General features: G+C 31.5%; 1 protein-coding gene across 3 annotated transcripts; it reads left to right on the top strand.

Moving 5' to 3' along the window:
• LOC143238127 (leucine-rich repeat and fibronectin type III domain-containing protein 1-like protein) lies at positions 1–26991 on the top strand. 3 transcript variants are annotated; one of them, XM_076478085.1, is made up of 8 exons: positions 1–113; positions 18561–18708; positions 20124–20157; positions 20530–20687; positions 21916–22148; positions 22646–22806; positions 24016–24138; positions 26527–26991. In XM_076478085.1, exons 2-5 carry the CDS (start codon positions 18610–18612, stop codon positions 22090–22092), a joined length of 468 nt encoding a protein of 155 aa, XP_076334200.1. In that variant the 5' UTR covers positions 1–113; positions 18561–18609; the 3' UTR covers positions 22093–22148; positions 22646–22806; positions 24016–24138; positions 26527–26991. The 3 variants fall into 3 exon arrangements, with proteins under 3 accessions (XP_076334200.1, XP_076334202.1, XP_076334201.1); XM_076478087.1 differs by having other exon boundaries at positions 2–113; positions 20533–20687; XM_076478086.1 differs by lacking the exon at positions 1–113 and adding an exon at positions 16063–16198.
• Positions 26992–27723: the final 732 nt, after the last annotated feature.

Raw genomic sequence — 27723 nt, 5'->3', positions numbered from 1 at the left:
AAATGGCCAGATTCACAAAGGTCAAGCCGACGACTGTTTTCCACAAGTTTCTTACCATAACAAAGGAGTTTGTCAAGTGAGCCTGTTCTTTTCCACAAAAACATCACGTTTTGGTAAGGACTTTGAAAGTTTTCTATTGTTGGTAGCGAACCCAACTTCCTTCTTTTGCTAATGCTTAAAGCTAACATCTTAAATAGTTCTTACGTTACAGTTTCTTTAAAATCATTAATAAAAAATAAAAGAGAGACGAAGAAGAGATTTCATTGTATATCTGTTGTTCAGCTTTGTTATAAAATGAGTTTTTGTTGATAGGCTGATAGAAACCTTCAATTCTCTTATTCCAAACAAGATATTTTAATGTTAAAATACTGTGTGTTACCTCTAAGAACAACGTATAAACAAATTCTCGTGATATTTTAATAGAAACTTTTCAAATGAAGTCGCACACATTTCAGATCTCAACAAAATAATTACACGAACATTATAAAACAACAACAAACAATGTCTTATAGATAGTTTAGGCAAAGTACCTGTATTGAGTTGACTATGAAGTTGACTATGACTATTGCATCTTAGAGAAACATTTATAGAAATAGGTTTATTTTATATTTTTACCAGGATAAGTATTCAGTTATTGAAGAAGAACTTGTAATACTCAGGTTAGTCTGGTAGTTCTTCACAACTGGGGTGTAAGATTATTTCATATGATATTGTTAGTCGGCTGAGTTTTCATCTCATGAGCCCTTTGGTTAATCACGTGGTTTTATTTTCTTGACTATTTACCATATGAGCATAAAAAAAGAGAAGGGAGAGTTGTGAAGTTAAAGAGCTATCGTGAAAACAGTCTTATGGACGTGAGAAACAGTTGGACTTTGGGTCATAAAGGAATAGGATGAAGATGAACAAAGAAAAAATAAATAAAAATCAAATTTAAAAATGTAAATAATAACCATTCTTACAGATTTATTATAGGATATATTGTTAGATACGACCGTTTTTAGGGGAGCTGATATTTAAGGATCCAATGTACAACAGAACTGCTTACGGGAGAAACCGGAGTATCTTTGAGAAATTCACTTTAACGAGACGAATGCTGAAACACCTGCTTGATTTGTACCCATCTGTAAGGCAAAACATTAAAATTTGTTATTGTTAATGATTTCATTTTAGTTATCTGTGTTTTGTGGTTTCGTTTATTTGCAGATTTTAAGCTGTTATTAGTTTGTGAGGTGCGCTAGTGTTTTTATGAAGGATAGAGGTTAATTCATTTCTGTTTTCTTCTTTACGGTAATAGTTTCTGGCTAGCATAGTTAGTTCTTCTTTTGGTAGCGGAATGTTACTTATTATGCGAAAGTCAATGATCATGGTGAAAGTAAGAGCCTTAGGTCGAATCTTAAAACTGTATATAGATGTTAGCTGCTCATTCCACAATCAGCTCAATAACTACAAAATACAGAGAAAGACGGACACACCTAAAAATTTTGCTCGTTGTTTTACGTTAAACCCTAACATCCCCTGTAGAACGTGCTTTTTAGCACTACTTTAAATGTATGTAGAAATGCATTTATATAAATTTCGAATGTTACGAACAATAAAATTGAAGTAAAACAATTGTGCTAAACTCAAATCTATTGGCATGTCCAGAGTAACATATCGTTCGTTTTATATATATATATTAGTATTCTTCTTGGTGTAAGAAAGGACTTATTGGAACCCCAGACCGAAGAGTTCTGTGAAAGTTAGTTATATGGCTCGTCATTCTTTTTATATGTTTGTTTGGAAAAGTCACTTATTGCTTATTTAGATTAAAATTAGTTGAAATGGTGAAAATTTAATTCATTCCTCAAACACGTATATAGCAATTTAGGCAGCTTTATAAGTACAATAACTTTACTTTTGTTTGGTAATACTGAGAAATATTAATTAAAAGCGGTTATAAATGAGCAAATTTTATGAACACTATTATGGTTCATTACGATCACTACTATTAAGCATTACTGTATATAATAGTTGATAATGTTAGATTTGTTAGTGCTCTCCAGTGGTATAGCTGTAGGTCTGTGAATTTATAATAAGACTAAAGAACTAGATTCTGATATTCCTGATGAGCACAGCACAAATAGTATATTGCATAGATTTGGACTTATCTACAAAAAACAACGCAAAATCATTATCAAATAAAAGCAAAACTATTTTGAGGTCTGCAAACAGAAATCGATAAATAATTAATAGTAGTGTGTATGTTGAAAAAGTGTTATTAACTTTTTATTACTTTTTGTTCATCATTTATAGGACTTTCTTCCTTTTGAAACGCAACCTATTTTTAAATAATACTTTAGTTCGTGTTTACTCTGAACTCTGTTTTATTTTACAGCTTTTTTGTCGTATGCTTGTTTGTTTTTGAATTTCACGCAAAGTTACACGAAAGCTACCTGTGCTATCTGTCCCTAATTTAGCAGTGTAGAACTAGAAGGAAGGCAGCTGATTCATCACTACCCACCGCCAACTCTTGAGCTATTTTTTTAGCAACAAATCTTGTGATTGACTGTAACGTTATAACGCCGGCACGGCTGAAAGGGCGAGCATGTTTGGTGTGACGGAGATTCGAACCCGCGAGAATCAGGTGTAAGTCGAGCGCCTTGACCACCTGGCTATGCCAGGCTCCTCTTTTGTGTTTTTATGTAAGATTGATTTTGTTATCTTTGTTTTTTATTTTACAAATCGCTGCCTTCAAGTTCTACAGTTGATTTTTTGACTGAAGCATTTCACGCGATTGAGTAACTCACAGTAAATGCTCAAGAGTTAACTCATGGGTGATGCACAAGATTCGTGAACAGCATTTGTGAGTCACTTAAAAGTTGCTCATAATGTCAGATTTTAAAGAAGGCATCAGTTGAAAATCAAGTTTGTATTTATGCTGTTATATAAAACACTAACATATCGGCTTTAACAAATGGTGATTCAAAACTCAGTTTAGTAATGCATATATATTTTGTCCAAAAACAATGAAATATGCCCTACGCTAGTACAGCGGTAAGTCTATAGATTTACAACGGTAAAATCAGGGTTTCGATTCCCATTAGTGGTCCAGCAGATAGCCCGCTGTGGCTTTTCTATAAGACAAAAACACACACACACATACACAAAATGAAATAACACTGTGAAATTAGGTATTTAAGTTTAACAACTCAAGGATGAAATTTTAGTGCGTATTTATTAATTGTCACATGAAAACAAAAAGTGGAGTAAATGTGTTTGGCTTTATTCAATAGGTAGAAATAGGAAACAATTCAGATAAAAAGTGGGGTGAACTTAAATATCAGTTAAAACTGGTTAAGGAATGCTTGTAATATGATCATGAAAACCAAACATCTAATCAGTTAAAACTGGTTAAGGAATGCTTGTAATATGATCATGAAAACCAAACACCTAATCAGTTAAAGCTGGTTAAGGGATGCCCGTAACATGATCATGAAAACCAGACATCTAACCGGTTAAAGCTGGTTAAGGGATGCCTGTAATATTATCATGTAAGCCAGACATCTAACAATCTGGAAAATAGTTTAATAATATCTTTCTTATTATAATATTTATTTAAATCTAATAAGTTAGGTGGATTTCAAATTCAAGAAACAATTTGAAAAGTTCAGACATCGTGCTTTATATGATAGTAAACAAGTTATACACTTTTGTTTCTAAATCTAGGAGTCAGAGTTCCTTAACAGAAAATTGTTATTAAATCTCTACAATACTTAACGAGTACTGTATTTATTCTTTCAATACACTGAAGGTACCTGCTAAGATTACATTACTTTTTGTTTCAGTGGTGACATATTTAACTATGTAGTAACAAACTCGTTCTTCCAAAGCCAGTGCGTGGAAGAGTATAGTTATTAAAAAGATCTGAATGCGACTAGCAAGTTGTTTCAGCATAATTGTTCTTAAATGTAAGGACAAAGTTCATATGGAGTTAGTATAATACTAAGGATGTAAGCAATTAAATAGCAGCATACTAACATATTTCAACTGCTAAGGAAAAGTTTGATGGAATCTGTAATCTACTTTAATTATAATTAGTAATTAAAGGGTAAACAGAAGAAAACAAATTATTTATTGTCATAATTTCATTCAAACATTAGGGAGAAAAATGGACTGTAAATGCAACAATAGCATAATTAACTAATATTAAATAAATAAAACAATAAAGTTCTTTAAAATTAATATCTGGTTGTATCAATTTGGGAAGTAATTAAAATATTTATTTGAATTAGTATAAAAACTAAAGTTTCTGCCAGACGGCCTGGCATGGCTAAGTGGGTTAAGGCATTCGACTCATAATATGAGTGTCACGGGTTCCAATCCCCGTCACACCAAACATGCTCGCCCTTTCGGCCTATTCGTTGGTAAAGAGTAGCCCAAGAGTTGGCGGTGGGTAGTAATGACTAGCTGCCTTCCCTCTAGTCTTACACTACAAAATTAGGGACGGCTAGCGCAGATAGCCCTCGTGGAGCTTTGGCTGAAATTCAAAAAACAAAATCTTTTGCCAGACAAATATGTTACGCCATTTTATGGATAAACTACATGAGAAACTATTTATTCAGATGTTGTTGATATTTCGTACATAACATATCAACTCAAAATATGATTCATTGTTACATACTATTTAATATCTGTAAATTGTGATTTATATATGTTTTTAATAAGGATGCATTGGCCAAAGATATAGGCTAATTGACAACATTACGTGATCAACAAAGTTTTAAATTTGAATCACATCATTACTGGGAACTTTTTGTATTTTAAAAGTTTAGTTTATTGATTTTTCTAAGTGGTTTGTTTTGTTTGACTGGAATTAAGCACAAAGCTACACAATTAACTACCTGTATACTACCAAAAAAGGGTATCGAATCTTGGTTTTTAGCAGTGTGAGTCCGCAGACATACCGCTATGCCACTGGATGCTCTTTCTAGGTTGATCAAGAGTTAAAAAAAAGAGCTACCTTGAAATTTAGTATTTTAAATATCATTTTCTCGTTGGCGCCCCGAGAACTTACTTAACTCTTTATCTTCCAGCACAATAAATTTACGAAATAAGATCTGTCTCACGTATCTGAAGGGACTTCAAAGAGATTTGTGCATGATAAAGTTTCTTTTTTCATGAATTATAATACTTTTCTACCTTATGATGACATATACAAAATTGGGTCTCGAATTTATATTACAAATCACCTGTCAAGTCAATCAAGATGACAAACAGTTAATACTAATTTTTTTTTAAAAAGTTCAAAACTGGGAGACAATAACTAACTATTCGCTTCTATTGTTTAAGATAAGTTGTAAAGAAAATATAATTACTCATTTATATTATACTTCGTAAAGAATGAGTGATATTAACAAAGATACAAAACTCAGTTCTAGTTCGAAGAGATGAGTGATTATCACAAGATAAAAGTCAAGTTAGATAAAAGTAAGAGAGTTATTAAAAAATTAAATATGTGTGTGGGTGATACAGATCTCCCACAGATTGTTACATTAAGTGGTTACAATTTTGAAGCAGTTTACAAACTTTAGATGTTTTGTTTTTTAATTTCATGCAAAGCTACACGAGGGCTATGTGTGCTAGCCGTCCCTAATTTAGCAGTGTAAGACTAGAGAAAAGGCAGCTAGTCATCACCACTCTTTGCCAATTCTTGGGCTACTCTTTTACCAACGAATACTGGGATTAACCGACACATTTAAAGCCCCACGGCTGAAAGGGCGAAAATGTTTGGTGCGACGGGGATTCCAGCCCACGATCCTTAGATTACGAGTCGAAGACCTTAATCCACCTGGCCATGCTGGGCTCAAACGTTTGATGCTAAGCTCACATAGTTCTAGAATTGATATCCTAATTTTATCTAAGTTTGGTTGTGGTTCTTAATAGAATAATTATCTAGGTTTACCATTATTAAGTCATTCTCAGTATCTAGTCTACCTTCGAATTTTTGATCCAAACATTTTTTTATTTTATATTATTTTATGTTTCTATATAAATGCAACTCAATCTGAAAATCCACACCACACACCTTTTTGCTAAGTTCTTAATTCTTTAAATTACAAAGCATCGCCACAATATTAAGACATTTTGTTGCATTTTACATTCCTTTATAACTTATCAACAGATAAACATATGTTTTCATTATATGTATTTTGACAGGTCATATAAAATAGTCCATTTAGGAAATTTAGCTTATATATAAGAATTCACTATTAGGGTTACTGATGTCCAGAGTTTGATTCCGTTTATGCAAAATAATATGTCGGATTTATACTTCTTTAACCAGGAATATGTGTCGATGATAGTTTAAGTTATTCAACTGAACTTTATCTTACAAACTGTAAACAATAATAATTCATGTTATTCGACCTAACCTTATCTTACAAACTGTAAACAATAATAATTCATGTTATTCGACCTAACCTTATCTTACAAACTGTAAACAATGATAGGTAAAGTTAAGTTGAATAACTTTACCTTACAAACTGTAAACAATTACATGTCAAGTTATTCAACTTAATCTTATCTTACAAACTATAAACAATGTCATTATAAACAGTGCCATATGTTACAAAATAAATAATTTCACTTTATATTTTGTTTTAATAATCCAGTAAATACCAGTTCTGTGTGTTTATCTCGTATTATATCAGAATACAAGAAAAACATGAATAGCTCAGTTTGTTTTCCATATTATCTTGAAGTAAGCTAATTCATTTTAACTGTTTAACAGTTATCGAATAATACTCGTACAACCCGTACTCTTACAACGCACCTATTGACACAAAGTGGGAAATGTAATTTCACGGCAGAAGAACGTGAACCATGTTCCCTCAGTTCCACTGTTCGGCATACTAACCAGTAGGCCACTTACACATCTAGATCAGATCACACTTCCTGTTGTTGTAGTCTCTATTTTGAACTAGTAAGGAACACACTTCTTGTTGCTGTAAGGTCTATTCTGAACTAGTGCATATTGTAATTCCTTTTGTTCTAGGTTTAAACAGGAATTAGCAAAGATTGTGCTTTGATTTAGTCTGTAGTATCTATCTGAACTAGGACAGATTACACATTCTATACCATAGGCTTTAGTTGAAACTAGAACGATTTAAGTCCTTGCTATTGTAGGCGCAAACTAGGACTAAGATAGATGGTATTTTCGTTCATTGTATTCTCTAACTGAACTAATCAGATGATAGTTCCTATGTCTTAGGCTTTAGTGTGTTTGTTTTCTTATAGCAAAGCAACATCAGGCCATCTGCTGAGTCCACCGAGGGCAATCGAACTCCTGATTTTAACGCTGTAAATCAGTAGACTTACTGCTATACCAGGGAGAGACTAGGCTTTAGTAAAACTAGAACAAATTATGGTTCTAAAGTTCTTAGACAAAAGTGAAAATGGAAGGTTCAGACCTTAGCGCACAGATTTTATAGATTAATTTACTTCCGGCCAAGAGACATTTTTGTTGATTTAATTTAATTTCATGATATGTATAATAACCAGTAGTGAATCCAGCAGAAGAATCCAAGGGTTCCAGATCCCCTCCTTTCTAATACAAAAACAAATTTGAATGAAACAGTAAAACATTAAAATAAAAACTAAAGATCTAAGTAATGAAAATATTTAACTGTTTAATGGGATACGTATGTTCGTAATACTGTATTCAAAGAGATCTGGGCCATCTATAACGTGTTAAATGTTGAAGACAGACGTAAAATATCCTCTCTTCCAAAATATTATGATCGATGTAAAACCCATTACAGAAAGAGCTCTTTTTATCGGTACAACCATCAAACATTACATTACACTTTCTAGCTTCACAATAAACTTTATATAACCTTATTCCATGGATAACTTCAATATACTGATTCTAACGATCGGTTAGGAAAAAATGTTCGCATAGATAACAGAAAGTGTTGGTCATTCTGATTTTATAGCTAACTTGAATAGAAGTAACCAGTTAAAAATCAGTTGAGAGTATCAATAAATTGAACTAAACTTTCAAATTTCAAAAATTCTTCAACTTCTCAGAGAGAGGCTATTCCCATCTCAAAATCGTTTGGATATTTCACTTTCTAAATTCTAAATTTGAACCCTGATAATTATATAATATAATAATAATATCGAAAATAATTTCAGCTCCTAAGGCTTAATTTAGATAAATTCTATTATTTCTTCCTTTAATGGTTTTGTTAATTTTCTGCCAAATAAAAGGCTGCACTGTTTTTTAATTGCATACTACTCTGGCCACCCGGCCCGGCATGGCCAAGCGTGTTAAGGCGTGCGACTCGTAATCTAAGGGTCGCGGGTTCGCATCCCCATCGCGCCAAACATGCTCGCCCTTTCAGCCGTGGGGGCGTTACAATGTTAAAGTCAATCCCACTATTCGTCGGTAAAAGAGTAGCTCAAGAGTTGGCGGTCTTACACTGCAAAATTAGACACGGCTAGCGCATATGGCTCTCGAGTAGCTTTGCGCAAAATTCAAAAACAAACAAGCACACTACTCACATTAATTAAATTAACCCGCTGTATGTCTCTATCTACAGAGAAGCAGAAAGACATATATACATCCATCTGGTTTACTAGTCATCAATTCTCGCTCACGAAAACAATAAAATTGGTCATGGTTATTTGACCACTTAGCTGGATGAATAGTTACTAGTCCTATTGGAAAATAAGAAAAACAGGATTTTTAAAAAAATGTTATTAATTACAAAGTTCCATTTTACACATCCAGTTAGGCCTAATTTGTTTTATTTTTATTAATTATTTATATTTCTTATTTATCTTTATATAATAAAGTAGTTGTAGCAGCGAAAATAGCTTAAAAACCGATAAACGATAAAAATGTTCAAACGCAACTTGTATCCTGAGCCTACACAGATACAGCGATATTTCTCCAAAGAAATTTTTTTCAGGCTCATTTTCTATCAATAATTATACCTTGTTGGTATTATTTGAATAGTAAGATATTTATTAATAAACAAATTTTTCCGTCGTCTAAATAGTTCGTCTTCGCAAGAGTTGTAAGTTATAGTACTCACTAACTTTAACTATCCATACCTTATGTCGTTTTATATAAGAATATTCTTGTTGTTTTAAAACTACATAAAATTTCAGTACATTTCTGTTTGCTCTTACGATCCATCATTTTCTTCCTGTTTCGACTGTCCCGGAATCACTTTTCTAGAATTCACATTTTATTTGTAATTCATCTTAATCACTTTAATGATCTAATTCATAATATGCTTGAAATGTGCCTCTACCTAATAAAAAGTAACATTTTCAGGAATGTTTTCTTCGTTCCAGCGCTTTTGATGTCCTGCTGCCGAGTTTGAGATAACACTACACATGCGCAGTTTGGTTGCAGCAACAAAGCTTACTTTTATATGACGAATACGACTTCATCGTGAAGTAAAATGTCAGCGAGTTTTAGTTGTGGAATCGTGAACATCTGCACACAAACTTTATGTTGAGTTCCTCTGTAACTTCATTCTTCTCGTGGAAAGGACTTGTAATGTTAATATTCAGAATACGGTTCCTGCCGTGGACGTAACGCAGATTTATGCAGTATTGCATAATATATATATACATATTCAAAACAAAAATGTCACCTACAGAACAGGAAAGTTGAAACTAATATCTAGGACATGAACTTTTGAAAATATCTTGACAGATTGAAAGAGTATTGAGGACCAAAGGTTCAACCTACATTCGTAAGCCTAACGTGTGAAATAAATTTATCATAAGATCCATAATTTCCAAAATTTGAACTATTGTTCGTTATGAAAAATAACAGAATAATAGAAACATTAAAGTTTATCAATATGATAATTATCAAAATATATATATTTATATATATGCGTATAGTTAGCATATAATAATAACTCCTCAGTTCCAAGCATATGAATAATTACTACGCGAGAGAGAAAGAAGAAAGCGGAACCAATTCATGCTCAAAGAGATGGAATGCATGATTATTCGTAATATGGGGTTTAAGGGTTATGAGGTGTGGCTATGACGCCCACTGGTCTATAAAACAGCGCACGTACTATTTAGACACGTAAAAACCTTGAGGATACGTTTCAGTTTTAGTTGGTCTAGACGCGGTCAGAAACAAGTGACAGTAACGGAGTCGGCCTAGCTCAGTACTCTGGAGTTGTGTGGTCTGGACATATGTCTTTCAGCGAAAGCTGTGATTCCGCGAAACGAATAAGTGGTAATTCTCATGTTCCGTTTAGCATAAATACGAAGAACGTGAATAACAACTAATACCACCACCCGAGTTCTTTGTTTTACTCTTGTTAATGCGGATCCTTGTAAAAAGAAAAATAACTCATATGTTGAGTCATACAATATTTTTTTAGAACACACAAACTTGTTAAAACATTAACTTAACATAAAAATGTTTTCCAGATTAAGAAATAATTGTTCAGAAAAGATTCCTATCCATCTGAGCTTATTTTGTCTCATTTATGTCGTTTCCAATACTGATATTTAGTAAAAAAACTCCAAGGCAATGATACTGATACAATAAAACCTCCACTACAATTCTATTGATATAATAAAAAAACTCTAGTGTAGTACCACTGATATAATAAAAACTCTAGTGTAGTACCACTGATGTAATAAAAACTCTAGTGTAGTACCACTGATATAATAAAAACTCTAGTGTAGCACCACTGATGTAATAAAAACTAGTGTAGCACCACTGATGTAATAAAAACTCTAGTGTAGTACCACTGATATAATAAAAACTCTAGTGCAGTACTACCAATATAATAAAAACTCCAATGTAGTACCACTAATATAATAAATACTCTAATGCAGTTATACTAATATAATAAATACTCCATGCAGTACTACTAATATAATAAATACTTCATGCAGTACTACTAATATAATAAATACTCCAGTGCAGCACTACTAATATAATAAATGCTCCATGCAGTACTACTAATATAATAAATACTCCATGCAGTACTACTAATATAATAAATACTTCATGCAGTACTACTAATGTAATAAATACTCCATGCAGTACTACTAATACAATAAATACTTCATGCAGTACTACTAATATAATAAATACTTCATGCAGTACTACTAATGTAATAAATACTCCATGCAGTACTACTAATATAATAAATAATTCATGCAGTACTACTAATGTAATAAATACTTCATGCAGTACTACTAATGTAATAAATACTTCATGCAGTACTACTAATATAATAAATACTTCATGCAGTACTACTAATGTAACAAATACTTCATGCAGTACTACTAATGTAATAAATACTCCATGCAGTACTACTAATATAATAAATACTCCATGCAGTACTACTAATGTAATAAATACTTCATGCAGTACTACTAATATAATAAATACTCCATGCAGTACTACTAATGTAACAAATACTTCATGCAGTACTACTAATATAATAAATACTCCATGCAGTACTACTAATGTAACAAATACTTCATGCAGTACTACTAATGTAATAAATACTCCATGCAGTACTACTAATATAATAAATACTCCATGCAGTACTACTAATGTAATAAATACTTCATGCAGTACTACTAATAGAATAAATGCTCTAGTGCAGTTATACTAATATAATAAATACTCCATGCAGTACTACTAATATAATAAATACTCCATGCAGTACTACTAATATAATAAATACTTCATGCAGTAATACTAATATAATAAATACTCCATGCAGTACTACTAATATAATAAATACTTCATGCAGTACTACTAATATAATAAATACTCCATGCAGTACTACTAATATAATAAATACTCCATGCAGTACTACTAATGTAATAAATACTTCATGCAGTACTACTAATATAATAAATACTCCATGCAGTACTACTAATGTAACAAATACTTCATGCAGTACTACTAATATAATAAGTACTCCATGCAGTACTACTAATGTAACAAATACTTCATGCAGTACTACTAATGTAATAAATACTCCATGCAGTACTACTAATGTAACAAATACTTCATGCAGTACTACTAATGTAATAAATACTCCATGCAGTACTACTAATATAATAAATACTCCATGCAGTACTACTAATATAATAAATACTCCATGCAGTACTACTAATATAATAAATACTTCATGCAGTACTACTAATGTAATAAATACTTCATGCAGTACTACTAATATAATAAATGCTCTAGTGCAGTTATACTAATATAATAAATACTTCATGCAGTACTACTAATGTAATAAATACTTCATGTAGTTCTTTTAATATAATAAATACTCCTTGCAGTACTACTAATATAATAAATACTTCATGCAGTACTACTAATGTAATAAATACTTCATGCAGTACTACTAATGTAATAAATACTCAATGCAGTACTCCTAATATAATAAATACTCCATGCAGTACTACTAATGTAATAAATACTCCATGCAATACTATTAATGTAATAAATACTTCATGTAGTTCTACTAATATGGTAAAAACTCTAGCGTAGTACTATTGATATAATAATGCTTTGTGATATTTCTTTGCTTTAGTTTTTACTATAATTTTAATTGGTGAACAACAAATGTTTAATTAAGACAAAGACACACGTTTTCTAAAACATCCAATTATTGTTCCGTTCAGAAGGTTCATTTAGAACTTGTTCTTCAAGAATGGTTAACAAGTTTTAAAACTCTTTATATACAAGAAGTGACTGAAATAATTTATATGTTAAAATTATTGTTATTATTTAGCACTACCTGTTACAAGATAATATTTAAAAGACAGTGCGGATGTATATCAGAATATTTGAATCACTTGTTAGACAGTAGTTAGCTCGTAGTTTAATTTCAATGTAAAAGGCAAACTGTATCTAACACGTGGACTACACGTCCAGTGCTGTCTATTTATGTGAAGTTTTCTGATGCTGATGTTACATGAATAGATATGAATTTGATTAAACCTGGGTTTTCTTCTATATCGAACTGAAATTATACCAGCTTTAAAAGGCTAAATAAGTTTCTATAATTTGAATTAGCTTATAGAGAGTTTCATATGTTTTAAAGTATGCTTCTGTTATGTAAAGATAACTAACTATGCAGTATGTGCATTAGGTGAAGACATTTCTTTATAATTTCAATGTGTGTACCTACTGAGGTCAAATGTCACAGACATACAACACTTTGTTCGAGTGCTACTGAAGTTTTAGTTGACGATAAAAGCTTCCTTATGAATTGTGTCTACAAATGAAATTAATTTTGTCGTTGATTATTAAATGAAACTTGTAAAACGAAAGTAGTGGTAGGAAATTCTACTTATTGATTTGAAATTAAAATCTCAGATATATCTGACTTTTTCGTTAAATTCATCAAAGCTACCGACATAATTAGGTGGACTGCTCCGAAAGATGGAAGTGATGAGCAGGGTTCACCCACATACCCAACGTTTCCAGCTATATAGGAAGTGTTTAGCTATTAATCACTGAACTGTCAAAACGAATTAGCGGATTTCCGTTTCAACACAAGTACACATAGAAGGAGACGCGGAAAGCCTGCATATCTGTAATACGACTGATTCTATACGTGAACAAGTTTTATTGTATACATAGTTCCTTTAATCATGTGTATAAGTTATATGAGTAAAATGTGATTTATTCATGTTAACATTTCATTTGTTTTTCAAAAGGTTTTGGTAGTGAAATAAATAGAGTAACGTTATTTATAGACACCAACTGCTTGAACGATTTTGACCTTCGTGACATTTCTGAGTTCTTACACTTAACTTTCCGCCATATATGAACAAGTCCTCAGTATGGAAGTGCATAACGATACTATGGTTTAAATTCTAAGACAGTTGTTACATAGTTTCCCACACCTTATTTGTTTTGTGTGGATTTAAATAAAACAATTTCATACAATGGTAGCTGAATAGTTTTAGAATCACTAAATATAAAGTTTACATTAATAGTTTTTTAAACCATTATCAAATGGTTTGTCTACCTGACCATATTTTCATTTGTATGTTCGCACTTACTATACCAAAAGTTCTCTAGCTTAATCCTATTCTGAAAGGGGTAAGTGCTCTTCAAGTATTAAAATGAGCTTTGAGTTACAAAATGTCATTACCATTGAAGAATGAAATGCATTTTTATATAAGCTGGTATGGCAGGATTCTAGTTATTGGCGCCATTGCAGCAAAATCTTGGGGAGCGTGGCAAAGTTGAACACTAATGTCCACAGAATACATATACATGTTAATGACGTAGCACTATAATAACTACGTAAGAGCCAAAGTGTTATGAGGAGTACCAACAACAACAAAAATATTAAAATTTCGGCTCTGTATACATTTGGTATTTCCGATAAACATACGCCACTAACCAGACGTTTTGCATTTATAAAAACAAAACAAAATAAAAAATAAGGTTTGTCTCCCAGTACTCTCAGTTGGTACCACTGATTGTGGTTGCAAACTCATGTGCTGTATTCAAGTACATCGATATCCAACCCACAACTACAAGATTTTGCAAAAATATGGATTGATGATACGTTACGCACGGAATATTTGAAAGGGAAAACAGACAAATGCAAGCAAACAAATAAGACAAGTCTTTATTCATAATAATGGAATGCTTGACTCAAAATTGAATGACTTTACTTTCTCTAATACTTCTCAAAAGTTCGTGTAGCAGGAGAGATTTCCAGGTATCTTTACAAAGGACACTGACAGAAAGATCAATGAAATGTTACACTCTCAATTCAGACAAAAAATTCCTAGATTACCAGCGTCAACGGCTATTTCAAATAAGATACACAAGGTTAAGAACTTTCAACTCATATCAACTTATAGTATTCGTGTTACATCTCGAGAAAAGTTTGTCTCTCTCCAGGAAGTGGAAACAGTTACAATATAAAGCTGACACGAATTTCCTTGAGATATCTACTGTCAAATATAACCTAGACCTAAACAAATAAATGAATACATTTTCACGACCTTTCGAAATCCGATTGATAGGAATGTCATTAATTATGTCCAGAAAAAATACTTTAGTTATTTAAATTGTGACATGTGTCATCACATCTATTTATATATATCCATCTATATGTTGAACAGAGGAAGAGTAGCATCTTGTATCAGTAATTATTTAAGTCTCCAGTAAGTATAAAGTCCTTCTTAAAGTCATTATTTTGGAGAAAAAACGTATATTCGCTTCATGTATTTTTAAAAGTATCCAGTCTCATTGAGTTTACTGGCGAAGATGAAAAGATGAAAGGTCTCAATGGTTTTAACCATTAAAAAAGATTATGATAACATATATACATTAAATTTGACTCTATTGATAAATCAGTACTTCGTGTGAATATTGATTTAAATAGGAGTATAAAAAATATAGTTTAGCCTTCCATGTCATTTATCTGTCAGTCATCATTAAAACTGATAGAAAACAAGAAGTCTCATTCATTCATACACAGCAATGCCTAACATGTGCACGCAATATAGTCAAGGTTTTTATTTTATTAGATTTAAAATTGTGTTCGTAAAATGTTCGTGAGATTACATTAGGGCTTTATTTGGATATCTGTCGAAGCACGTGCTTATCACATGGTATAATCCTTGGTTGCACTGAATTCATTATTCAGTTCAAATGATCGAACTTTTAATTAGACTTCCCAGAAGCTTAGCAGTCTTATTTAAAAGTGAACGCTCAGAGCATGTACTTCTCTGAAAGGAATATGATGCGGCGTTTTGGAATGATCACAGAAAACCTTCTTATGAATCCGAGGCCCTAGTTTGCTATAGAACGATGCAATTATTATTTCACGATTAAAAAAAATATGTAATGAATGGAATACGACCTTCAAGCAGCCGATTGGCCAGTACATTTATTATTCCCTCCCCTTTCTTACGTTGAAATTCCAACTCTGTATGATGTAATAATAAAGAAAAATTTTCCTGCTGGAGTCACCGGCGAGGATGAAGAGGGTTTGCGGATTAGATGAGGAGGTGTAACGTGTTTCAGTCATTATAAACAAAAGTTTATGTTAATGTATGCATTAAATTCGTCTCTACTAAATGAAACAGTATCATGTGAATGCCACTTTATAAAAGTAGACTCATACATGCACGCGGATCATTAACCGTGGAAATCTAGTACCAAGTAAGTTCTTTCTTCTGGCTCGTAACGTGAGTTCATTTATTTAAAACAAAAATAGTATTTCAGAATCCTATACAATATAATTCCACAAACTGGAAAGTCTTTCGTGTATTTTATTTACTGAACTACTTGTGTGAGTGAATCTTTTTTTATTCATTTAAAAGTTAAATCAGAATTCAGATTTTTATCTAATAAATATTAATTTAATAAACTAAGAATTAGTAATTAAGGCAACTTTATAGAAAGTCTTTTTTTCTGATTATCCCCATCAGTTTAGAGTAGAGCTAGTGTAAAACTAGCTTCAAGAGAAAGTGTTGTCTATTTTTAGAATGTAGATCGGGTTGAGTCGTGTATTCCTAAACTCAAAATTTAAATTTTATATTTCTGTACAATGTAACAAAACAAATTTATATTAGAATATTTATACACTGTTAAGTAGCTGAAATTCATAAATTAAGACCGTTGTATATTAACAGTACATAATACATATTATGTTATTGCTGGCGAAGTTATAGTTCGTTACATAAATGAGGGAATACTGGATGTATTTTCACGGGCAATACTGTACATTAAAGTTGTTATAAATTTATATTTTTTAAAAAAATTATGTTGTTGGCTATAAAATATTTTAAGTAAATATTATAGCAACTTATCTACAATGTTTTGTTTTGTTTTTCCAATCTGAAATTATGTTGTTAAAAAACCGAAAAATAAGCAAAAGGGTTTCTTAATCGTATTTTAGAAAAACTTTACTGTAGATAAACTGATTTGTTACGTTTGAAAGCATTAGTTTTAATGTGTAATTTTCATTCCGTTCATATTAATATGTATCAAATTTGATCTTAAGTAAGGTATTAAAAAATATAAACTATTAAAAATTCCAGAAATGATTATTTATATAATCTTAAAGGTTTATTTCCTAGTTGCAAGTTGCTAGAGTTTCTAGTGAAAATGAGGTTAAAACTTACTATAGTGCTCTTCGTTTTGAACTAGATTTTTTTTGTTACAACAGCTAACTGGAATTAGAGTACTTGGTTACTAATTTAGTCAACCTGTGTTTTAGTATCGATAAAAAAACGAAGAAGAAACTTTAAGCACTGGGAACGCTGGTAATGAGTTAAAGAATTAATACCTTTATAGGTAACATTCTAATCACAAGAAATAAGGAACTTAAAATATCTGTTACCAGGCGCATAGCTTGCAACCTATATGTTAAGCTGGCGGGTGAAAGTTTAGTCTCTAAGAGTTTTTTTTCTGTAAGGGTGAATAACATACTTTCATGTAATAGATATTTGATGAAGTGGCCTGTAAGTTAGCTAAACTTGGACAATAAATAAGAATACCACGGACAGCGAGAATTTAACTCTTAATTATGCAGCAACTAATACATCATAAAACAAAAGAGTTTAAGTTTCTTCTTGAAAGTACGTTCGAAAAATGTTTATATAACAAATGTAAGGTTCTAACTGAATTCAACATTTTTAACGTGCTTATTTAGAATTATGTATCAAGACTAACACCAGCTGTTTTTCAGTCTTCCCCACCCAGTTGGACAGCGGTAAGTCTTCGAATTTACAACGCTTAAATCAAGGGCTTTGGTGCAAGAAAACACACACACTATTTTTTCAGTACTTGACATAATGTATTATATTGGGAAACGTTATTGTAGCCATTCACAGAAAAATAACCACTTACCCAGTTAAATAAAACGTTCTCACAAATAAACTGAATGTTCTGCACTTTCTGTAATTAAAATGCCATTAGCATTATACATTAAAGTTTACGTAAGTTTTGTTTATTTGTTTAGAATTAAGCACAAAGCTGCATAATGAGCTATCTGTGCTCCGTCCATCACGGGTATCGAAACACGGTGTTTAGTGATGTGAGTCCACAGACATGCCGCTGTGCCACTGGGTGCTTACTTAAGTCAAATATACCTAAGCTACTTCAACACCTACAGCAAAATTTATTTGTTTTTTTTTTTTTGTCGATAGGGACTTTTATGTGAGATCACTGGATTTGTTGAAAGCAACGTTAAATTGATATATTAAAACAAAATTTCTAAGAATGGTGACAAATGATGCATTTATAGGTTATAAGTATTTATGGATTGTTAAACTTATTTTACTCGATCAGATGCTCGTTGTGCTCCACTTAGCACTTAACTAATTTGATGTACTATTACATGAAATATTTGTCGTATGTATTGATAATTCTAGTGATTTATTGACGTATTTTTATAGCAATTCATGTATCTTGCAAATTTTATCTAAACTAACATCAAACACTTGAAAGATAAATATCATGGTTAAATTTTATTGTTGCACACCGTCACTTTGTAGTTAGTTATACTATTCACCACTAGGTGAACAAATTATCTCTGCTCTCCTGTGCACGAGAACAGACTGGCAAGCATGTATCCCATAACCACCCAGATTATAGTTATGTTGTTCGTTGTACATTTTGCTCTGAGCAGACAAGTGGAGTTTAAGAAAGCGGAAAGCGACCCAGGTGTAAGTAACAGTCATCAATTTATTTTTCTTTTTAGATATATTTACTGAACACCATCTTCAATTAAATTTTCTTATTTTATAAACTAATGAAATACATTCTTTTCAAAATTATAACTTTAGTACTTTCTTGACAAATAGAATAATTTTTAGTGTTTTTTATGCTGTTGATTCAATAATTTTTTCATCTGGTTTTCACTTTTTATATTCGCTTATCTTAGTTATTTTGGCCATATGATGCTGAATATTTGCCCATATACTTTTGATGCAAATACAATACATTGGTTATCTGTATTTATACAGCTATAGATATACATACATATCTAGCACATTATATAATAAATGTTTCCGGTATTGTGTGTGAAAATAAGGAAGAAATCAGAATACCTTACATATAACATCACGGCTGAAATTATAGTATATATATATATATATCGTTCTATGAAGACGTTTCCCCAATATTTAAATGAATAAAAAATAAACATTTTATTGGTAGCTTATTTTGATGAAAATTTGTAAGTAATTGAAAATCGATAATATCTTTCTAGTCTTGACTTACTAATGTAACACACTGACGAAAAAAAACCACTACAAATGAGGTTAGTTTAACCTTTCAAGAAAATCGACACACTGTATTAAATTACAGATGGTCTAACACTCACTAGTGGTGAGTAACGGAATTCAGTATACTCACTCGGTTAACTTCATCGAACTAACCTAAAAACGAAGGAAGTTGTCAATCTGTGGAGTTTTTGAAACGTTTTTTTTTTCTTTACGGGATAAATAATCATTTTTATACGTGTTCAATTATGCATATTTATAATTAGTTACGCAGACATTAGAGAATGGCTAGTTTATGTAATAACTTCTACGAGGAGAGCTATTAAAAATTTAAAATATAAATTACAGTTAATAATAAATAGTCTTAATCACGAGCAACAGGCAAACTTCTAGAAGCTTCTACGACCACTCTGCCTAAATGATAATTATTTGTGTTCTTTCATTGTTGTTCACCCTATCTTGTGTTAAATATATGTAAACTGAAAACACCCATAAAATAAAACTTTAGTACATTTAGAAATAACATTGGTAGATCAAACTAACAAATGCAATAGCTTGTTTCGAAAAGTCTAAGATAAGAAAATAATTGTAATTCTTATCTAATCTCCCTATTAAAATTATAAATCAATATTTAGTTAAAGTTTCAGTAACTAAGCATGAAACTGGTCAGTGTTTGTTGGTAAAACTATTTTACATAAATTGATCGTTGTTGGGAATTGTTTGAAGTTTTGGTTGCATTATGATTTTAATGTAATATATTAAAGATATTATACTCTCCTTATGTTAATATACTACTATCGTTTGTTTTTTATCATTTACCTTTGATTTGTTTTATATCTCGTTTTTACTTTTTTCAGTTCACTGCGAAAGAGAGATCGAATTCCAAAGAAGGTAAGAAGAAAAGTAAAAATCTATAATAAAACCACTTTAAATTCCATACAGTAAGCTTAATAAGATAAGATCTATTCTGTTTTTGTCATGTAAAAAAATCCTATATTTTACATTAAGTGATCGAAATATAAAAGAATTATTATAGAAGAAACTGAGGTTAAATGTAACAATGGTACACTCATAAAGAAACTGAGGTTAAATGTAACAATGGTACACTCATAAAGTAAAGCAAGATCGATTTTCTGACAAATTCATGTCCTCTTTCAGAGGTTTATGGGATTTCTTTATGTAGAAAAAGAACTCTGATAAAACGTTACCTTTTAAAACTATAATGTAATAATCCGTTTTATTTGCTGTTCTTTTTTTTCTCAGTAGGGCATTATGTTCCAAAGCTAGGTGTGAGGTTACAGAAAACCCCAGCAAGTTTTCTATCAGTAGTTCCTTTTGATAGTGTAACTTTAGAATGTGAAGCAGAGGGAAATCCATCACCAACAATTTATTGGCTTAAAAATGGGCGCCGAATTCACCAGGTAGGATTTTGTGTTGAAGTGGCACATGCTTATATATTGGTTCGAAGAAGGACTAAGTGTAATTTAAATGTGATACAAATATCTTTGATGCAGTATCATGTAGATGCAGTTTTTCTGTGCGTGAGTAACGTCTATACAGAAACTGAAAAATATTTGAAATGCACTTATTGAACAGTTTTGAGATACCATTTGAACCTGGTCAAACAGTTTCAGATCTCAATAACCCACTTTCCCATAGAAGACCCCGACAAAATTATAATTTATTTGAAAAGAACATAACAATAATATAATTTAAGTAAAACATGCATCTATTAATATAAGGACAATAAATTGCAGATTGAGAGGTTAACAGTTAGTACTATGCTAGTTTATAATTGACTTTAAGGAAACACTCTTAAGATCCATAAAATTCTTAACTGTTGCTCATCGTCTCCTTCCTTAGTCATACTGTTAACAAGACCTCATGGTTTGGACAGATCAATATGGAAAAATAATTTATTACGATAGCTCGAAATGTTGTAAAACTTGTACGTGTTATTGTAATGGAGGACATAGGCAGAATGTTATAAAGAGGTGATCTGAAGACATTTTCCTTTACGTTCTAATTTCGATAACAATATAATCAATCTGAAGTAGTAGAACTAGCTGATTATGATATCATGACTGAAGAACTACTGAACTAAAGTTTGACAGTGGTACTCTTGATATTAAACCGTTTCAGCTCTATTGTTTTTTTATCTAACAACTTATATATAGTACGATATCCTGAAATAAGTAAGGTAATATCAAAAATAATGGTAATAAATAACCGGCGTTAAAAATAAATTGATAAAAAACAATGTGTTTTATTCCTAACCCTAATTTTGATTTGTAGTTTATACAAGTAAAACTGTAAATGATTACAGTTTATTTCCGTAATCTAGTTTACACCATTACAGCTGCTGTTCTCAAAAGTTGGTGATATACATATTGTTTAGCCCAGTATTTTACGCGTAGTACAACCAGTCTGTTAATCCCTGGCGGGTGCGTGAAAGGCATTATTGGTATTAAATATGATAGATATAGTAGAAGTAAGTTGTTATTACATACATTTGCTGTTTGTTTAAACATGATTTCTCAGGGTCATGATTAGAAGCTGCGTGTTAACCCGGTGTATATGTTGTTATTTATATAACTGGTAAGGGTTAAAGTGTGTGTGATCCATACAGAATGTTTTTTCCTTTTCTAGGGAACATGGGAAGAGTCGGGATTGAGCCAGGAGATCAACATAAATGAGATGGTAACGAGAGGCGTCAGTCGAACACGCTCGCGACTTTACCTTGACTGTGTATCTGCTAAAGACGAAGGGATTTTCTCGTGCATTGCGGAGAATCCGTATCAACGGGTCAGTGGAAAACTAATCTGAAGCTTTCAGAAGAAAGAGAAACTCGGAACGCCATCTGTGTAGCAAAAAATCATTTGGTAAGTTCTTCTTATGTAAAAATACAGGCAGTTTCTTTCTTGCTTCGTGTTGACATACAACAAAGCCAACAACATTTATATAAGATAAAATTTAATCAGATGTTCAAAGGTCATTAACCTTTTATACATGTTTTCTTAAAAATTAACTAAGCGGGTAAAATAGTTGGGTTTTAACTTGTTTCATAATGTAATGCGTTCTTAGACCTCATGAATTTTGTCCAATGTTCTAATTTATTTCATTTTATAGTACTCCTCTTGGGAAATTTCTGTAATTGGCTGTTTATTGGTAAGAAACAAATGTATATAGTATTAAAATATTAAAAAGGTTTTGTTATACTGTATAACTGTAATATCATGTCCACACTTTTTACTTCGTAAGACAAATAAGGGGTTTCTATATAATCTGTATTAGTATGCGTCTTTCTTAAATAAACACATTCAATACGGGAATGGGGATATCTGAAAATTAAAATTATAAAAATATTGTTTTATATTAGGTACTCCGGCGAGAATACACATGTGGACTCGGACAAGAATTGAAACCCAGGGTAATGACATCCAGTTGTTTTGCCGCGCCTCAGGAAACCCTCAACCCAAAATCAACTGGATACGGGGAGACGATGAGAACAAGATAATCAAAAACAGCGAAAAATACAAAGTAAAACAACTAAAAAGTTTAATATGTTTAGATTTAGAGTAACTGTGATATTTCATGTCAAATTACTTTTTTAGGTGGAGGGATACAATATTATTATGTGACACGTTCAAACAATCTAAGCGTGTTTTTAACAACTCTTGTTCTGGACGTAAAATATATATTACTTTGTAAGCTTCACGCAGTTCAAGATTAGTCTGGATTTAGTGAATAGAGAAGCTACGGCTTTAAATTCTTTAAAATATTGTTTCAGTTTTAAATTAAAGAGACTCGTGTAACAGAACGGCTATTTTAAAAGCAGAAAAGTGTATTTCTGTAGTTGGTAGTCTCATAAACGAAATTCCTGAACTTATACATTTCATTATTTCCTTTAATCGCTTATCTGTTTACTATTTCTGAGTTCTGAATGCAACACTTTTAAAATCATAGAAAAATGAAAATGAAATTATTTGTTTATAAGCTCAGTAAATTTGACAAGATTTTTTCAAATTAGAAAAATAGAAAAGACAATGTAAAATTAGATACGTATATATATCTATATATAAACCTTTGTTGATTTTTTCCTGAAGCAATTTATAATTTATTTCATTCTGTTTGAAGACTGTTTTAGAAAATGACTGTACTAGTTTTAATTTGCTGTATAAAAATTATACCTTCAACAATATTTAACAAAACTGGAAATGTTAAAATCGTGTACTTAAAATATCGATTAGGAAGTAAGCTAAAGTAGTTGGCAAAGAAATCAAAATTCAGTTCACAGAGATAGAAACCTTGTGTACAGCTACTTATTCTGGACTTTTGTTTACTAGAAAACTTTACATCTTCTGTACAGATCACTTGTGACTTAGTGTAATTAATGTAAAATGTAATTTAGTATTAGCAATAATGATTAATTCTTTCGAAGAAAAGACTCAAGAAATTGATTATGCTGTTATTGAATTGAATAACTGTACAATAACTTCGCAACAGTCTCTCAGTTCCAGTTTAAAGTATACATGAAGTAGATTCTGTCAACACGAAAATACATCAAATATAGCTTGTTGTTGTTAAAGAAATAAATATGATATTCGAGACAAGTAATTATCTTCTATGATTCAAAGTATCTGCTAAAAAACATCATTAAAATTTTGTTCAACTTAGCGAAATGTAAGAGCATATCTTAGTGAAAAAGAGTTGCAAAAGTACAAGTTTAATTTTAACTCTTGGTTTTAGATTTTAGAAAATGGCGATTTGGTAATTCGAAATCTCTCTTGGGGAGATCTCGGTGGTTACACATGTGTGGCCAAAAATGTCAACGGAGCAGCCAAAACTTTCACCTTCGTCTATCCAGCCATGGTAAGTAGAGAGTGCATTATCATGTGAAATATTTAACATTTTTTTTCTTATTAAATTATTTGTATCTTATGTTTGAAACATGCAATTATATTTCATAACTGTCTTCATCACCCTGGCCCCGGCACGGACAGGTGGTTAAGGCGCTCAACTCGTAATCTGTGGGTCGCGGGTTCGAATCATCGTCACACCAAACATGCTCGCAATTTCAGCCATGGGAGAGTTATAATGTGACGGTCAATCTCACTATTCGTTGGTAAAAGACTAGATCAAGAGTTGGCGGTGGGTGGTGATGACTAGTTGCCTTCCCCCTAGTCTTACATTGGTAAATTAGGGACGGCTAGCACAGATAGCCCATGTAGCTTCGCGAGAAATGCAAAAACAAACAAACAAAACAAATCATCAACCAGTTGGACGAACGGGTCCAAGTGGTTGGCGTTTTTGTTTAAGGATCTGTGGATTCATCCTTCGCATCCTGTTACAGACAATACATACAAAGGTATCACCTATTCAGTTTTTTAACAGCATATGTGAACTATGCTTTCAGTTCAAATTTAGAAACAAGTATAACAAATAAACCTTCAATATTATTGGGAAAGCATTCGAAAACAAACAAACAATAGCCACTCTTTAACCTTTAAACTGAAGTTGATAATATACGATTATATTATGTTGCAAAATATAATATATTTTAAAATAAGTCATTTATTTATAAATGGGCTTAACATTTTGAATTGCTCACCGAAAATAATTCGCGAAGTTTTGCGCATGGGATGGTAGGCAATTTTACATAAGCCGCAAACGAAGGGTTAAAAATACATGTGGTATTCAGGCACACTAACATCCGGCAGGTAAGTTTAAAAGTTTTCTAAAAGCGCAGATTCCGAAAATGTTACGCAGAGAACAAGTCGAATATATAAGCAAAGGAAATACAAATACTGCTCAAATTCAGACAAAATGTGAAATTTGTGTTGTACCAGAATCCAATTCTTTCAAACAAAATTTAAAGGGGAGAAAGCCCCAACTCATGTCACTTTTTACAAAAATCTGCCTTACCGTGATGGGGTTGCCCCTTCCCAATTGTGGCAGTTCAGAAAAAAGTGGATCAAAGTGATATGAGTTTCTAGCTGTTGGTATGAAAAGTATTAGTTCATGTATGGAAACTTTAGAAATTCATTAAGCAGTAATTTTATACTACATGCATAATACCTGCAGAAAAACTGAGAAACATTTATTTGAATAGGTATGAGTAGAAACATGCTTTAAACTAGTTAAGGAATGGTGAAATTTATAACTATTTCAGTTATTACACGCGCATCTTTATAAACGCATTATTTATAAAATTATGCTTCAAACATAGACTCTATAAAATTTTGCAAATTTAACCACAAACTTTATCGATAATATATCGATAACTATGATCCATGGAATATACATTTGAAAGCTTTCTAGTTTTTGATTGAATGAACCTAATTATATTTGACAAAAAATTATTTTGTATAATGAGTATGAACCCCTTGGTACTGATAGAGTTTTTAAATCTGTGGGCAGGTGCACTTGTAGTAGATTATGTTCCATTCCTCAATCAGTGCAATGTTATGATTTCTTATTCGTGAGGAGGTAAAGACGCTGAGATACACAAAGTCCGAGGAAGCGTTAGATGAATTAAACGAGACTTAAATTAAAACTTCTTGCTGTACAGTTCATAAACTCTACTATTTCTTTTTGAAATTTGAAAGTTGTATTTCTCAATCCGACATTATGATACAAGCTATTATTTGGTATGAGGCCCAAGACTAGTCAGACTGCACTTTGGGAAAGGTTCCACGTTAGCAGTAAATATTCCCCTCAGAGCAACAATAAGATCTGTATGTGCGTGATTTTACTAATATCTTCCATGTCATAACTGAATCCCCGTTGAAAAATTCACATTTAGCAACGGTACTTCAAACATATCGTTCATTTAAGACATTTTGGACTCAAGCCTCACTCCTTTAAACAAAGCGTAAGTTATAAATGTGCTCATGAGATGCTGAAAAATTACGGCTATTAAAACTTTTCCACAGACAAGAAAAAAGTGGGTGAGGAGTTAAGTTTGCTTCGAAATAAATCAGTTTCGTTGTTTTTAAGTACGCTACCTGTACGATTGAATAACTAACATTACAACAGTATTTATAAAAGTTTATAAGTATTTTACACATTAAAGTTCCATTTGTATTATTATTTTAAATTAAAACCATGGCAGTTGAAACTCAGGTTCCATTCTTGAGAATAACTTATCTCATGGTTTTCTCTGTTGTCTTAGTAATATCGTATACAGTATTTTAAACAATTATAAAAATATCATATTTAAGTTTTGTTCAAGTTTTCCACCGTTTTACTTTCTTACAGCCTGAAGAGAAGTAAGTTATCCTGGTAAAGAAAATTCCACAGAAGAAACGCCCAATTTTCGTAGATCGACAGCAACGCCTTTCGAATTTTTTGAAAATAAGTTCCACAAATGGGGAAAGAATACTTAAAAAGTTTTAGAAACTGACTTAGGATTAATATTGAAATATCTCTTTAAATTTTTTGCCGTTTATTGTCTTCTGACCTGTTGCTTTTTATATTTTTTACAGCTTCGAAACTATAAAGGGTTGTTCACAATTGTATATTTGTGTCATATTTATTTTATTATCATCGTTATGTTAATGTAACTTTAATTTTGGACACGGGCCTTTTTTGTGTAGTTATTAACTTATTTATTTCACACATTATTGCTAAAGAATTATGAATCAAATTTTATTTAAAGCACTGTAGCTGCGTGACGTTGACGTCATAACAAAGACCATACAATAAATCGGTATTATTCTGTTACTGAGTATAATTGCTTCTGTCTTTTTCTAAAACAATTTTTTTCTCAAATATTTTTGTCACAAAATAAATCACTACAGTTTGTTGTATTTAAATATTAAATGTATATATATATATTTTTTATTTTCCGTCACATCTTCTCCTGTTTTTTTTTTTCTATCTCTTTTTCACTCCGGCACTTTTCATTCTCGTTTTGATTTTCGAACATTTATAATATTAATATGTAAGTCTTTATTACAATTTTAATTTTTTATTACGCTGAAATGAAAAAAAGTAGTAGAAAGTAAGAGAATAGAAACAAACTAAGAGTATTAGAAAATGCCGTAAATATAAAGTTTAGCCAGGGATACGTGGAACATTATTCTAAATGTTTAACGTTTAGTTTACAGATGTAAATAGTAGAACTTCTTTGTAGGAAAGAAGGCTGTAATATACAATATAAAAATCTTGGCATTTTGGGTATATTACTTCACATTAATTAGAAATATAAACTACAATTAATTATCTGTTCACACTTCTGCTTCTTTCTTTCCTTTTTCTTACGTTTCAAGTACTAAAGAAGGGTGTAGCGTAGAGCCTAAAACGTCATCCAACAATAAAAAGTAAATACGAGACATTAACAAAAACACTCGAGCTTACAGAATATAATCACACTTACGTAGGTACCACTGTAAGTTTTCAGCATAAGAAAAGGAATACATGAACGAATAGATCATATCACATATTGTACACAGT

The sequence above is a fragment of the Tachypleus tridentatus genome, chromosome 13 (genome assembly GCF_004210375.1).
Source record: "Tachypleus tridentatus isolate NWPU-2018 chromosome 13, ASM421037v1, whole genome shotgun sequence".
Classification (NCBI taxonomy): domain Eukaryota; kingdom Metazoa; phylum Arthropoda; class Merostomata; order Xiphosura; family Limulidae; genus Tachypleus; species Tachypleus tridentatus.
The sequence above is the reverse complement of the archived record's forward strand: the minus strand, read 5'-3'. Positions and strand labels throughout refer to the sequence as shown.

What these genes read in the sequence shown, in the direction of transcription:
- LOC143238127 (XM_076478085.1), top strand. Translation starts at nt 18,610, where the DNA reads ATGTATCCCATAACCACCCAGATTATAGTTATGTTGTTCGTTGTACAT. An exon ending in AAGCGGAAAGCGACCCAGGT is followed by an intron (nt 18,709 to 20,123) that starts GTAAGTAACAGT and finishes TACTTTTTTCAG; the next exon opens with TTCACTGCGAAAGAGAGATC. An exon ending in GAGATCGAATTCCAAAGAAG is followed by an intron (nt 20,158 to 20,529) that starts GTAAGAAGAAAA and finishes TTTTTTTCTCAG; the next exon opens with TAGGGCATTATGTTCCAAAG.